Consider the following 14,598-nt stretch of genomic DNA (forward strand, 5'->3'; position numbering starts at 1 on the left):
GCCTGACATTATCCTGGATGGAGCCAATAGATATGACCGGTGTGGATAAGTCATATAATATAAGTTATGGGAATTCTTCAGGCACTTGGACTGTGACAAGTAACACAACAAGTATCAGCCTCCAGAACCTGACATCAGGGACTAATTACACCATCACTGTGGTAACAGTCGGAGTCCGGGGGTATCAGAGCTCAGCTGTGACCACATCTGTCTATACAAGTAGGTTTATGTTTCATGTATAAAAATCTGCAATGTCTGATAATTGATTAATTTATCAAAACAATTTCAGGATTCAAATGCTGGTAAATTTCTAGGTAAAGGTGTAACCAGGGGCATTGCTAGAGTCACAAAAGATCTGGGGCCCCAATGCACACGCACCAAATTCTCAGTTGCATCCCCTTTTGTTCATACCCCTTATGCACTTGCACTGGAAACAACTGTATAGCTACAAAAAACACAGTACAAAAGCCTTTGACTGTAGTAGTTGTTATTCATCTTCTCCATTTTGCTCCCCCATCACCGTTTCTCTTCTTCCAGCCATGCATTGTCCCTATGAAGATTACCACACAAACATCTTATGTTCTACACTTTTATATTTGTCCCCTAACAGTGTTATCATTCTTCTATCCCTAAAACTGTTCTTCCAAATAATACAGTAAAGTCCTCCTAAAATACTAGCAACATGCCAATAATGCTCCCTAGTGTAATATGTTATAAAATCCATTGTTGTAAGCAGCATATTTTACAATTAAGCCAGAATTATGGCCCCACAAACAATTATGGACAACAAACACTGATATCTCCCTGAACACACTGATAGCCTCCACATTCAGTAAAAGCTCTCCCCATTCTAATAGCCACCCTACACTCAAAAATAGCCCCCCACACTCACTTATAACCCCCACACTCACAAAAAGACCCCACATAGTCCCTGCACACTAATAGACACAAACACAGTCAGTTATATAACTAATTTATAGCCTCCCCCTATTTAGGAATAACCCGACGACACTCAGGAAAATCCTCCACATAAAGAAATGCCCCCCAAATCCCAAATGCACACTATGGGGGTAATTTACTAAGGGCCCGATTCGTGTTTTCCCGACGTGTTACCCGAATATTTCCGATTTGCGGTGATTTTCCCTGAATTGCCCCGGGATTTTGGCGCACGTGATCGGATTGTGGCGCATCGGCGCCGGCATGCACGCGACGGAAATCGGGGGACGTGGCCGTTAAAAAACCCGACGGATTCGGAAAAACCGCCGCATTTAAAAAAAAAAAAAGTGTCGCGCTTACCTTCACCCACGATAGGACGGTGAACTTCAGTGCATTCTGATGGACTTCAGCGCAGCAGCGACACCTGGTGGACGTCAGAGGAACTGCCTTAGTGAATCCCGGCCGGATACGAATCCACCGCAGAGAACGCGCCGCTGGATCGCGAATGGACTGTGTAAGTAAATCTGCCCCTATATATTTAAAAAATTTCCTCTTCTTATCTGGCTGCAGGACGGGTTGTGGTGATTCATTACACAGTGGGGCTCATTTACTAAGGGTCACGGATCGCACTTTTGACTTTGCACTTTTTGGGGGGATTGCGTGGCTTGGACAGGTATTTAACAGGGGTCTGTGCTGGGATTGTGTCGCATGCGATCGGATTTTGGCGCAGGTGCGCTTTCATATTGTGCCACAAGACAAAGCACTTATATACACCAGGAAGAATAAGGTGAACTCCGGCGGACCCAAGCGTGGAAGTGACAGATGCAGATGAATCGCAGGACAGTGCATTATACAAGGACAATGCAGTTTCGGTGAACTCGGTGTCGGACAGGTAAGTAAATGTGCCCCAGTGTCTCCTGCTCCAGCTCACTACTCCACAGTACTGCAGCATGGGCTCTGTAGTTACGGCTACCTTCTACACTACAATACTCATCTCTATAACTAGTGATGATCACGTTAGGCACATTCTAATACCGAATTTTATCTATTTTACCTTCCATTGCCTTATTTTGATGGCTTATTCACTCCAGGACTAGAAGCGTATTCTGCAAAGCTCCAGTCCAGCAAAAATATTCTGAAATCTTTAAGGATATCATTAAGGAAACTAACTATACAACCTTAGGGTAGATATATATTAATTCTTAAATTAATTTCTAACATTTTCTTATCAGATATTCTGCTCTTTGATTTATCTATGAGCTGATTTCCTTTAGGTAAATTGTGAAATTTTTTAGCAAAAATGCAATTTTTACATTTGTCCCTTTTTTGTGCAATCTATACAAAGTTTCCTATGGCTGTGAGACTGGAGTGCAAAGGTGCAAATCAGTAAAACATCATGTGCCAACATCTGCCACCAGGAAGCAAGAAAAACAATGTGACACAAGCCGCAGGATGCAAGAAAAGTTGCAAAAAATGTGCAAAAAAAATGCTCAAATTCAAGAAAAGAAACGATAAAATAGATACATCTAACCCCTTATTTTTTGTATGAAAAATCTTTTGCACCTCAACTCAAAACTCAAATTTTTGCCAAATATTCTACAACATCAGAAAATGAACACATGCAGCCTTAATTTGTTAAGTTTGAAGAGCAATTTAATCTGCAATTTAATCTTTAGCTCTTAGGCTACATTCACACTACAGTATGGGGGACGTATATACGGCCGATATACGTCCCCCATACACTTCTATGGGCTCACGGCCCTGTATGGGAGCTACCGCTCCGTAGCCCGGGGAAAGATAGGACATGTCCTATTACGGCGCCGTGTGCCATTAATTCCTATGGAGAGGGGCAGGGGGTGAGCTGCGCTCACCTCCTCCTCCTCTCCCCGCGCTGCCGTGTGCCCACCGTACTACGGTGCGGCGGGCTCACGGCAGTGTGAATTTAGCCTTAGGATGTAGAAAAGCTTCTGTAATCTTTATAGTCTTGATTACCTATGTGCATCAGTTTCTTTGCTATCCTCCTCACTTTAGCCTGGCTCTGCAGTGGCTGTCTTTTCTGGCTGCTGCTCTCTGCTCACTCTTGCGGAAGGGAAACTCAGGTGACAATTCTCTCTGTGTTAAGCTGAGTGTGTGCTGCTCTGTGGATGCAGCAGTCTCCTACACAGAATAGTGAGGTAAAATATCTCACCTATTACCTATCAGTTCCCCTATTCCAGTCTATGATTCTGCACTGCTCTCTCTGCACCTCAAGCTGTGTCAAAGACTCCTCCACCTTATGCACTCCAAATAATAACATCTATAACAAGTAGATGTTAATACTTAATGCTCACAAAGCACAGACTATAAACTTTATGTAACTGTTTCACTGCTGATTTCAACTATTTATTATATTCTACATGCTCTTCCATGTGATGGAATCTGCCAGGCTAGTCACTATATAGATCCTGTAAGTACACTATACTGTACAGTATTTAATGATTTTATGTAAAGGATTCTCACTGTTTAACTGCTAAATTGTGAAATGAGAGAACACGGGACATCTGGGAGGTAGTGGGCAACCTAAATTTGACTCAGCTTCAGGGCAAAGACAGAAAAAGGTTAGACTATATCCTTCACTGCTGCTGAGGATGATTTATAGCAATTAGCTTAGAAGAGAAAATGCCATAACTCTGGAGAGAAATGTGGGATAGGCACAATATGAACATTGTTATGTTGTAAATATTGTCTTGTAAATTAAAATACATCCATGTTATATAGCAATTAAATATTTTGAGTAGAGATTACTTTTTATAAAATATTGTATGTTATATTGTCTGTATTAAAGTTAATGTTTATGTCTTTAATTTCAGGGCCCTTGTCAGTGAAATCTCTGCAGATCAGTACAATGGCTTCATATTCTGTGTCTCTGATGTGGAGTAAACCTGATGAGTATAAGACGTCTTACAGCTACAGAGTCCAGACCAATGTCTCCTCATCAGCCACAATGTTATATAATACAACAGTGACAAGTGAATCAGCTACAATAATGTCCCTGACCCCAGGAGAGACATATACATTCCTGGTATATACAAGAGCTGCCGATAACATCACTGAATCAGACCCGGTGTTACTATTCTCTCTTTGCCCAGGTTTGTATAGATTGAATGTAAAATGATGGATATGGTCAGAGGTCACATTAACGGTTGTATGTCCCAGTAACATGGGAGAAAAATGATCAGTGATAATATGTTACAGAAGGCTTAAGGCTTGAACAAATACAAAAATTTCAGAAGATATAATACAGAAAATACTCATCGCTGACAGATGTAGATTAAGCATCCAGTTTTTTGGTAGACACTCACTCCCATTGTGCTAAACACTTCTGCTTACAATATCTTTCTATAATAAAGTTCAAAGGCACACAAAAAAATGTATCAAATCACCTGCTCCATTGCTCCCAGTGTCCTGTGCCATCGGAGCCGTGCACCTGTGGGTTTACAGGGGCAATGAAGCTCCTCTCCGACAGCTTCCGGCGGCCTGGCATGGCCACCCATCACCATGTCCCAGCGCTGGGACATAGAGATGGGTGGCCGTGTTCGGCCGCCCGGAAGTTGTTGGAGTGGAGCTTCTGATCTGACAGACCACGGCATGGAACACCGGGAGTACCGGAGCAGGTGAGCCATCCCTAGCTCACCACTTCAATTTTTATAACAGTCGGACCCCATTAATTAAGCTCTTTTTAGATTCCATGCATCTCTTTGCCATCCAGGTGCTACAATTTGATATCAAAATATTTAGCAAAAATGACAATTCTTTGGTTGAGGTGTGATGACCCTGTACTTATTCAAAGAAGAAAAGATAAGCGGCACTCACCATTACTGTGCAATCGGTAACTTTATTTCGGGTGCAAGTACAGGGAGGAGCGGGACCTGGCGACGAGTCGTTTGGCGCCTACTGGCGCATCATCAAGCCAATGACCCTGTGATGACCCTGTACCCTTCTGCCTAATAGACATAAACTAGGTAAGGTGCAGAATTTTTGTGTACAGAAATCCCATCACTCATAAGGGCTGGAAAACTGACGTACAATTCAGGAAAAATGTTTACACTCAAAACAAGTTGATCTTTTACTGGCAAAGGCCGAATACTTTTATTATTAGTTCTCTGTTGTATAACTAACTCTGTGATATGTCTGCAGTTCTAGGTCAAGTCTTAATATCACTGAACAATTACAATTCGCTGAATTCTCTTGGAGTTAATTGGACAAAACCAGAAGGAAAAGTGGATAATTATACAGTCAGTCTAACAGGAGCCGTCACTAACACAACACAAACCACTGCTACACAAGTGACTATCACAGGATTACTACCAGGCAGAGAATATACAGTCACTGTACAGACAAACAGCGGGACCTGCAGCCAGATATCTGCTCCAGTGACACAGGCCACATGTGAGTATCATCAGGATATGACTGCATATTGTGCTGTGGCTTATACAGGGGTGAATCAAGAAGGACATCTATACCGACTAAATTATTTGGCTAGCGGTTGTCATGTAGTCAATGTCACAAAGTAAAATTTTTTGGCAAATATGTCAGATTTTTTAAATATAATTCTTTCTTCCTGCACAGATCCAACCCCGCCAATAAACTTATTCATAAATACAGCTGGGACAAACAGCCTGACATTATCCTGGATGGAGCCAGTAAATATGACCGGGGTGGATAAGTCCTATAATATAAGCTATGGGAATTCTTCAGACACTTGGACTGTGACAAGCACCACAACAAGTGTCACCCTCCAGGACCTGACATCAGGGACTAATTACACCATCACTGTGGTCACAGTCGGAGTCCGGGGGTATCAGAGCTCAGCTGTGAGCACATCTGTCTATACAAGTAGGTTAAAAAAAAAGCCACATGTCCTTCATTATCTTTTCTTTTGTCTGGAATTGTCGAGATATATGTGTAATGAAACAATTAGCTTTTTGATACAATAGTGTTTTATGATCTTATGTTCATTCACTGGTGATATGACTCTGTTAGAATATTGTGAGATTGTTAACCTGGTTTTATGATGAATGAAAATTAAGATTTTGACAGGCCAGGGTTTTTTTTTTTTTAATTATTTTTAGTGCCTATTGTAAATGGATATACACCAAAGGTAATAAAATCATAAAACATAACTAGTAGAGGTTACCTGTAGAGCACTGCATGTTACATTGTCTCTGTTATCACTGAATATTTTTTTCTTAAATTTCACAGAACCAATGTCAGTGAAATCTCTGCGGTCCAGCAGTGTCACCTCCTCTTCTGTGTCTCTGATGTGGAGTAAACCTGATGAGTATAAGACGTCTTACAGCTACAGAGTCCAGACCAATGTCTCCTCATCAGCCACAATGTTATATAATACAATAGTGACAAGTGAATCAGCTACAATAATGACTCTGACCCCAGGAGAGACATATACATTCCTGGTATATACAAGAGCTGCCGATAACATCACTGAATCAGACCCGATGTCATATACAACCTGCACAGGTTTGTATGAAATGGGGGAAAATTATTAAGGCTCTTGAGCCAGAATTCTGGTGGATTTGCACCAAAAAAACGTTTTGAAACGTCTTGCACCACATTTATCAAGGCATTTAGACCTTTTTTTGCCCCTTTCTAACTTTAATGTCTAAGCATTCAGGAAATTTGGCATAGCCTCATGGGAAAGGGGCGTGGACAATGTTAAATCGTCTGTGCGCCAAAAGTTAGGGTGCACAATTTAGACCAACTAAATGTTGGTCTAAAGTAGGAGCTGACAGTCTTATACTGCACTAGAATTTATTACACAGCAAAAAAACTAGTGTTTTAAAGTTTGAAGACCGTGTAACATCCTGTGAAGCTATAGTATAGAGGGGCTCTTGAAACACGACCCAGAGCCCTTCAGGCTCATTAGCATAATTTTAAAAGTTGATTTTAGAAGGAAGGAGACCATGGATAACAAATATAATAAGATTACCACAGGCACAGTGATCTATAAGTAAGTGATGGATTTTGGTATTAGATTTCCTCTAAACTGTTTGTCTAGGATTGAATGTTTTCTTACTATTGGCTTCTGGTGGTTCAAAATTAATAAAGAACTTATTGTAACCTGTGTAGCTCCTCACATTGGCAGCACAGACCTACTTCAGGAGTCAATAAGAAAGACATTTTTGAACTTGGAAAAACCTGAGTGAAGTTGGCCCCCCCACCTTGTTCAAATCAAACAAAATTGGTGTCAAACGTTTGTGCTGGTTTGTGCAGCAGAAATTTTTGTTTGTGCCGCTATCGTTTTTAAGATATTAATGAAAGTTTCCAGAGATCATCAGAGGTCAACCAGCCCCCCCACATTGCCCAAACCAATCTGGTGCCGAACAATTGTGCTGGTTTGTGCTGCTCAAATTTTTGTTTGTGCTGCTATTGTTTTGAATAAATGAACAAAAAAATGAAAGGTCAAAAGTTCAACTAGCCCCCCCACATTAACCGAATCAAACAAAACTGGTGTCAAACGTTACTGCTATGTTTGTGCAGCAAAAATTTTAATTTGTGCCGCTATCATTTTTAAGGTATGTTCAGGTGTTTACATAGGTTAAAGGTGTTTAGGATGAACTAGTAAAAAACAAACCTAGTGACACTTCCCTGGTTTGATCACCAGGGGGAGCTAGCAAACACATTGAGGCAGATTTACTTACCTGGCCCATTCGCAATCCAGCGGCGCGTTCTCTGCGGTGGATTCGGGCCCGGCCAGGATTCATTAAGGTAGTTCCTCCGACGTCCACCAGGTGGCGCTGCGCTGAAGTTCCCCCGGAATGGTCTGGAATACACCGAGCCGGGCTGAGTGAAGGTAAGTGCAAGCTCCGCAACACTTTTTTTTTTTTTAATGCAGCGGTTTTTCCGAATCCATCCGGTTTTCGTTCGGCCACGCCCCCCCATTTCCGTCACGTGCATGCCAGCACGGATGCGCCACAATCCGATCGCGTGCGCCAAAATCCCGGGGCAAATCGGAAATATTCGGGTAACACGTCGGGAAAACGCGAATCGGGCCCTTAGTAAATGGCCCCCACTTGAAATGAACTCTGATGACCCCTGGAAAAAAATATGAATATATTAAAAATGATAGCGGCACAAACGAAAATTTTTGCTGCACAAACCAGCACAAAACGTAGCACTAACGTTTGACACCAGTTTTGTTTGATTCGGTTAATGTGGGGGGACTGCCTGAACTTTTGACCTTTAATTTTTTGTTCATATTCAAAACAAAAGCAGACACAAACCAGCACAAACGTAGCAGAATTGATTGGCACCAGATTGTTTGGTTTGGGCAATTTCGGGGGGCTGGTTGACCTCTGATGACCTCTGGAAACTTTCATTAAAATCTTAAAAACGATAACGGCACAAACGAAAATTTATGCTGCACAAACGTTTGACACCAATTTTGTTTGATTTGAACAAGGTGGGGGGGCCAAATTCACTCAGGTCTTGGAAAACCCCTTTAAAGAATGTTGCAGTCTGTTTAAGTAATACAGGACATTTTTGTTGCATTTCCCTGCAGGTCACTACTGGTTTGTTATTACTTCAAATTCCCAGCCAAAAACTATGGTACAGGTCAGTGTTAAAGGGAACGTGTCTCAGGGGCCCGTTATTAGTCTCCTCCAGGCCCCCATAGCCAATGCTTTGCACATTCCCAAACTGTTTTTAAAATCAATCAGGGTTTATTAGATAAAAAGTAAAGTTTTATTAAAGTTTACTTTACTTGTATCTCAGTCCTCCTGTGTCCCGTGTCCTGGGGGGAGTGTCTATTGTGGAGCGTTTTTTCCTCCACCCTCGGGAAACCACTCCGTCCTCAGGCTATATTCACACTGCCGTATGGGGGACGTATATAAGGCCGACGTATATGCAGCCGATATACGTCCCCCATAGACGGCATGTGGCGCCGTGCACCATATATATATCCCTATGGAGAGGGGCGGGGGTGAGCAGCGATCGCCTCCTCTTCCTCTCCCCGGCGCCACCATGTGTCTGCCGTGCTACGATACAGCGGGCAAAGGCAATGTGCATGTAGCCTCAGCCACGTTAAAAAATAAAAAACATCTCACTGAAGGACTGAGCTACAAGTAAACTTTAATATAACTTTTCTTTTATCTAAAAATCCCTGATGTGCTAAGTAACAGCTATGGGGGCACTGGGGAGGCTTAAAAAACGGGCCCCTGGTGACAGGTTCCCATTAACTTCACACAGATCATCAGAACTTGTTCTTACCGATAATTCAAGTACAGATTGGAGCCACTACAGAGATTACAGAGCTACAGTATTCAGAGGTCATGTGTGGGTCACACTCTTAAATCTGAAAGTTTTCTAGTGTGAATTGAAATCAATGGTTTGGGTGGTGTGACCCTGCCTCTCCTGGCCAGAAAACTGGGAGAAGTAGGGAAATGTTTTGTAATAGAAGAATATTTTGTGACTTTCATAAACCAACCAGTGCATACATGATATATCCTCCCCCCAAATAGATAGCAAGCAACTATTGACCTACCACAGTGACCTGTTGTATAGCTATGATCTGTGATACTATACCCAGTGTGATGTCTTTACTTATAACAGAGTGACTTGTGTAACTTATCTGTGATATCATCCTCAGTCCCAGGACAAGTTTCCTCCATCTCCCTGAACAATTACAAGTCAGTGGATTCTCTTGGAGTCAGTTGGACAAAACCATCAGGAAATGTCACTAATTATACAGTCAGTGTAACAGGAGCCGTCACTAACACAACACAAACCACCGCTACACAAGTGACTATCACAGGATTACTACCAGGCAGAGAATATACAGTCACTGTACAGACAAACAGTAGGACCTGCAGCCAGATATCTGCTCCAGTGACACAGGCCACATGTGAGTGTAACAAATACTTCTACAGTAATAACATACGTTGGTTACATTCTTATCTATGTGTATTGCCATATTTTTTTTAGATCCAACCAAACCAGGAAACATAACTTTCAACACAATTGCTACAAAGTATGTGACATTATCTTGGATGGAGCCAGTAAATATGACCAGTGTGGATAAGTCATATAATATAAGTTATGGGAATTCTTCAGGCACTTGGACTGTGACAAGTAACACAACAAGTATCAGCCTCCAGAACCTGACATCAGGGACTAATTACACCATCGCTGTGGTCACAGTCGGAGTCCGGGGGTATCAGAGCTCAGCTGTGAGCACATCTGTCTATACAAGTAGGTTACTTTTCCTGTATTATCAGTATCGGATTATAATATAGGTGGTTTGTGTAGTCACCTGGGGCCCAAGGCTTCTAAGGGGCCCACGACCACCTGAACCAATTGCTAAGTATGATACAGTTCTGTAGAGATAATAAAGAGAAGCCACAAAATCCTCATGCTTTCAACACATACTTATACCTGGGTCATTCCTGGACATTTGAAGGTCATCCAAAGGTCCTCAAACTGCTCAACTAAAATTGGACAGAAGGGTCCACTCTCTTTTCCCAAGTAAGTGACATAGTTAAACTAGTAATGGAATCTATTGAATGTATAGCCATACATGGGAGGAGAATAGATTTGCGGTACAACTAGACATTGTAAAGAGCTCTCAAAGTGACTCCACTGTCACAATCCTTTGTGGTCCTTGGAATCCAATTCCCACTAATTTGATAATAATGACCCTAGTTTCACAGTACTACAAAAAGTAGGGATAGCTGTGGAACCCACCTTGTGCACCTTCCACTGCAGTCTGGAAACCTGCTGGTGCATTGAGTCAGCCAATATGGCCACCATCATCTCCACCCTACACCATGTGAGTCTGCTAGAACAGCAAGGAAACAGCTCCTGCAGGAGGCTCAGTTGGATGGTGAAAATGTTAGCAAAGAAGTGGGAACCAAGGTTTTAGAATGTTTTCCAAATACTTGCTGCTTTCATGAAGCAGAATATGTATAGACACGGCCAGTGCATGAACCCAACTCTAAAATCCCTTTGACCCTGTGACAGGAGGTTAAAATTGGATGCAGCAAAGTCAGGTCAACCTTCAAGAGTCCCTGGGCCTACTCACTTGTGTTACATGAGAAAATGGATGAAACTTTGCAGTTATGCATTATCTAAAAGGGTGCACAACCTCCAGTATATACCTAGTGCCCCATATCTACCCAAGCCTGATTCTTCTCTACCTTGAACCTTGCTGGTGGCTTCTGGCAAGTGCCCATAGTGGAGACTGACCAAAAGTAAATAAACATTGTCACAACTATAAGCGTGTAGTGGTTCTGAGCTCCCAACATACTGAGCAACCACCTGGAACTGATCATACCATTACTTTTTACTATTAACTTTTTGCTTAACATCATATCTTTTGCCATGCTTCTTTAGAAAGATCAGGTCTAATCATATAAAACCCAATTACATGTGTTGTGGGAGAGTTTTGAGTATTTTGACCACATTAAGTTGACAGAAGAAATCCAGCTTTTGGACGCGAAGGTTCAACCTGTGCTCCACAGTATCAGGGCACCCTATGCAGAGTGCAACTCTACTGAGATGGCCTTTACCTTCTAGACCAGTGGTGGCAAACCTATGGCGCAGGTGCCAGATGGCACTCAGAGCCCTCTGTGTGGGTGCCCAGGTTGTCACCATACCATAGAGTACAGTTTGCCAGATAGGACTCAAGGACAGCTCCTGCAGTCCATGCTACAGTCCTGCTGCAGTCCTGCCAGGACATGCTGTGCTCAGTCCTATTTTCAAACACCAAATCTAGACTGCCTGAGACTACAGGAGGAATGACAAGGTGTGGACAGAGTTGGATTACATTGGAGCTTTAGCTACGAGACCCACAATTCTTCCTATTCAGGGGACCCTGCAGGGGAGCTACAATAATACACAACTTGGTCCACTTTAAACTGTATTGGTGTCCTCAGGAGACTGGTACAATTGAAAGTTGTGACAGAGCACGGAGCAATAGGTTACTGATTAAATTACCATATTAACACTTTTAGATACAATTTCCATCTGAACATACTATGCAAGAGAGGGAGGCAGATTTTGTGGGTCCACAACAGCAATAAACTCTTGCCAATAGAATATTTACCCTTCTGTTGTAATTCGATAGGAATGGGATTGTAATTGGGATATGTTATCTTATATTTTATACATTTTTTTTCTATTTCAGAACCAATGTCAGTGAAATCTCTGCAGATCAGTAATGTCACCTCTTCTTCTGTGTCTCTGACGTGGAGTAAACCTGATGAGTATAAGACGTCTTACAGCTACAGAGTCCAGACCAAAGTCTCCTCATCAGCCACAATGTTATATAATACAATAGTGACAAGTGAATCAGCTACAATAATGGCTCTGACCCCAGGAGAGACATATACATTCCTGGTATATACAAGAGCTGCCGATACCATCACTGAATCAGACCCCGTGTCATATACGACCTGCACTGGTGAGTTCTTTGCTATTGGGAAACTGATCACTCAATGTACAGACCCCAGTTTCCGACCCTAATGTAGCATCCTGGATAGGAATCCTATGAGGTACAGTGTCATAATGTGTCATGGGTGTGTCTGCTAAGTTGGAAAAGGACAAATGACTATGAATTCCCTCAAAACTTTCCTATTTTGTGTATAGACTATAGGCTGTGTATATTGCTCATGGAGGATTCCAATACAGGAAGGATTAAGTGGTCTGCCAAATGTTTCTCAGGGAAATATAGAGGCTGGGGAGTGAGACAAGTAGATAGGTATTTACCCAGCCAGGTAATAGAGGAATATATACGGAGGGCCATAACCCCCTAATGATTTTGGTAATTGCAAGTTGGCTAATTGCAATTTAGGATTGGAGGATCCCAATATGAAGGAAATGATTAACAAACCCAGCTGTTTAACAAAGAGTGAAACATATGTTGAAGAACATATAGACATTTCAGCAAAAAGACCATTTTAAATAGATAATTCCTCCCGCCACAGACAGAGGATGAGATGTGACAAACATGTCTAAAATTTTTGTGCAACTATACAGCATGATGACTTTACTTATAACACAGTTACTTGTATAACTTATCTTTCTGTCTTCTGTGATATTATCCTTAGTTACAGGACAAGTTTCCTCCATCTCAATGAATAATTACAAGTCGGTGGATTCTCTTGGAGTCAGTTGGATAAAACCTTCAGGAAAAGTGGATAATTATACAGTCAGTCTAACAGGAGCCGTCACTAACACAACACACACCACTGCTACACAAGTGACTATCACAGGATTACTACCAGGCAGAGAATATACAGTCACTGTACAGACAAACAGCGGGACCTGCAGCCAGATATCTGCTCCAGTGACACAGGCCACATGTGAGTATCATCAGGAGCTGAAAATAATGATTCTTTAAATGAGAATGCTTTGGAGTCAACATATAGTAGCACACATAGGGCCAATGTGTGCACAGATATTTGGTAAATTAACTTACTGCTTTCTCTTAAAAACAGTTATGGTTATAGGACCACCATTTTACAGTGATGTTGCCTTTAAAAGGAACCTGTCATCAGGAGCCCTTTTTCTGGTTCCCCCATGTCCCCATAGAGAATAGTGTACACATTGCTAAAGAGTATTTATAGTAAAACTGTATCTTATGAAAGAAAGATAAGTTAGATAAAAGTTTACCTTTCTGTATGCAAATGCAACATCCCCGACCGGGGCCTGGAGGCAGCCGGAGCCCAGAATACCGGAGTGGCTGGCGGTTGCGGCCTAGGCACGCTAGTGTCACGGTGCTTGGTATGGGGACCGGAGGGCTGTCCTACAGCCTGGCAGGTCTCCAGCAGGTGGTGTGTGCAAGAAATATGGAGGGAGAGGCTGATGTACTGGTTCTACCTGGGGCAACCCTTGAGTGTCTGTAAGTTAAGTCCCTAAGTAATGGATGGGAAAGTCCATGTCTTCTGGCACTAATAACTTTTTTTATACTTTGGTATACGGAGCTGTGGGAGGTGTCATTTTTTGTGGCTTTTGATGATGTTTACAATGTTATCATTTTTAGGACTGTACGAGCTTTTGATCACTTTTTATAGAATTTTTTATTTTATTTTAAAGGCAAAAAAGTTCCATTTTTGACTTTGGGCGCAATTTTCCGTTACGGGGTTAAACACAGTGAAAAACCGTTATTATATTTTGATAGATCGGGCATTTTTGGATGCGGCGATACCTAATGTGTTTATCATTTTTACGGTTTATTTATATTTATTCCAGTTCTAGGGAAAGGGGGGTGATCTGAGTTTTTAGGTTTTTCTAATTCAAATTTTTTTTAAAACTTTTTTTTAATTATTATTTCTACTGTTTTTCAGACTCCCTAGGGTACTTTAACCCTTGGGTGTCTGTACGATCCTATCATATACTGCCATACTACAGTATGGCAGTATATTTGGATTTTACTCCTTATTCATTACAATGTACCGATAGCACAATGTAATGAATAGGTAAATCCCAAGTAGCCTCGGGTCTTCGGCTGCCATGGCTACGGATCGCCGCTCCCCGATGACGTCATGGGGAGCGAAGATCCTCAGAAAGATGGAGACTCCCATGCGATCGGTGAGTCTGGTATACCTTAAGTCTGGTTCTGCCTGCAGACTCTAGCAAAAGACAACCTGTGCTCCTGCCCAGCAGGGG

General features: G+C 42.0%; 1 protein-coding gene across 1 annotated transcript in view; it reads left to right on the forward strand.

The window, feature by feature from the left end:
- LOC140070276 (receptor-type tyrosine-protein phosphatase eta-like) overlaps nt 1-14,598 on the forward strand; it is a 104,180-nt gene that overhangs the window by 88,289 nt on the left and 1,293 nt on the right. Inside the window, exons 8-11 of the mRNA XM_072116628.1 lie at nt 9,581-9,835; nt 9,916-10,182; nt 12,116-12,391; nt 13,038-13,292. Coding sequence (XP_071972729.1) covers nt 9,581-9,835; nt 9,916-10,182; nt 12,116-12,391; nt 13,038-13,292 — 1,053 coding nt within the window. The remainder of the gene's footprint in view (nt 1-9,580; nt 9,836-9,915; nt 10,183-12,115; nt 12,392-13,037; nt 13,293-14,598) is intronic.

The sequence above is a fragment of the Engystomops pustulosus genome, chromosome 7 (assembly GCF_040894005.1).
Source record: "Engystomops pustulosus chromosome 7, aEngPut4.maternal, whole genome shotgun sequence".
NCBI classification, from domain to species: domain Eukaryota; kingdom Metazoa; phylum Chordata; class Amphibia; order Anura; family Leptodactylidae; genus Engystomops; species Engystomops pustulosus.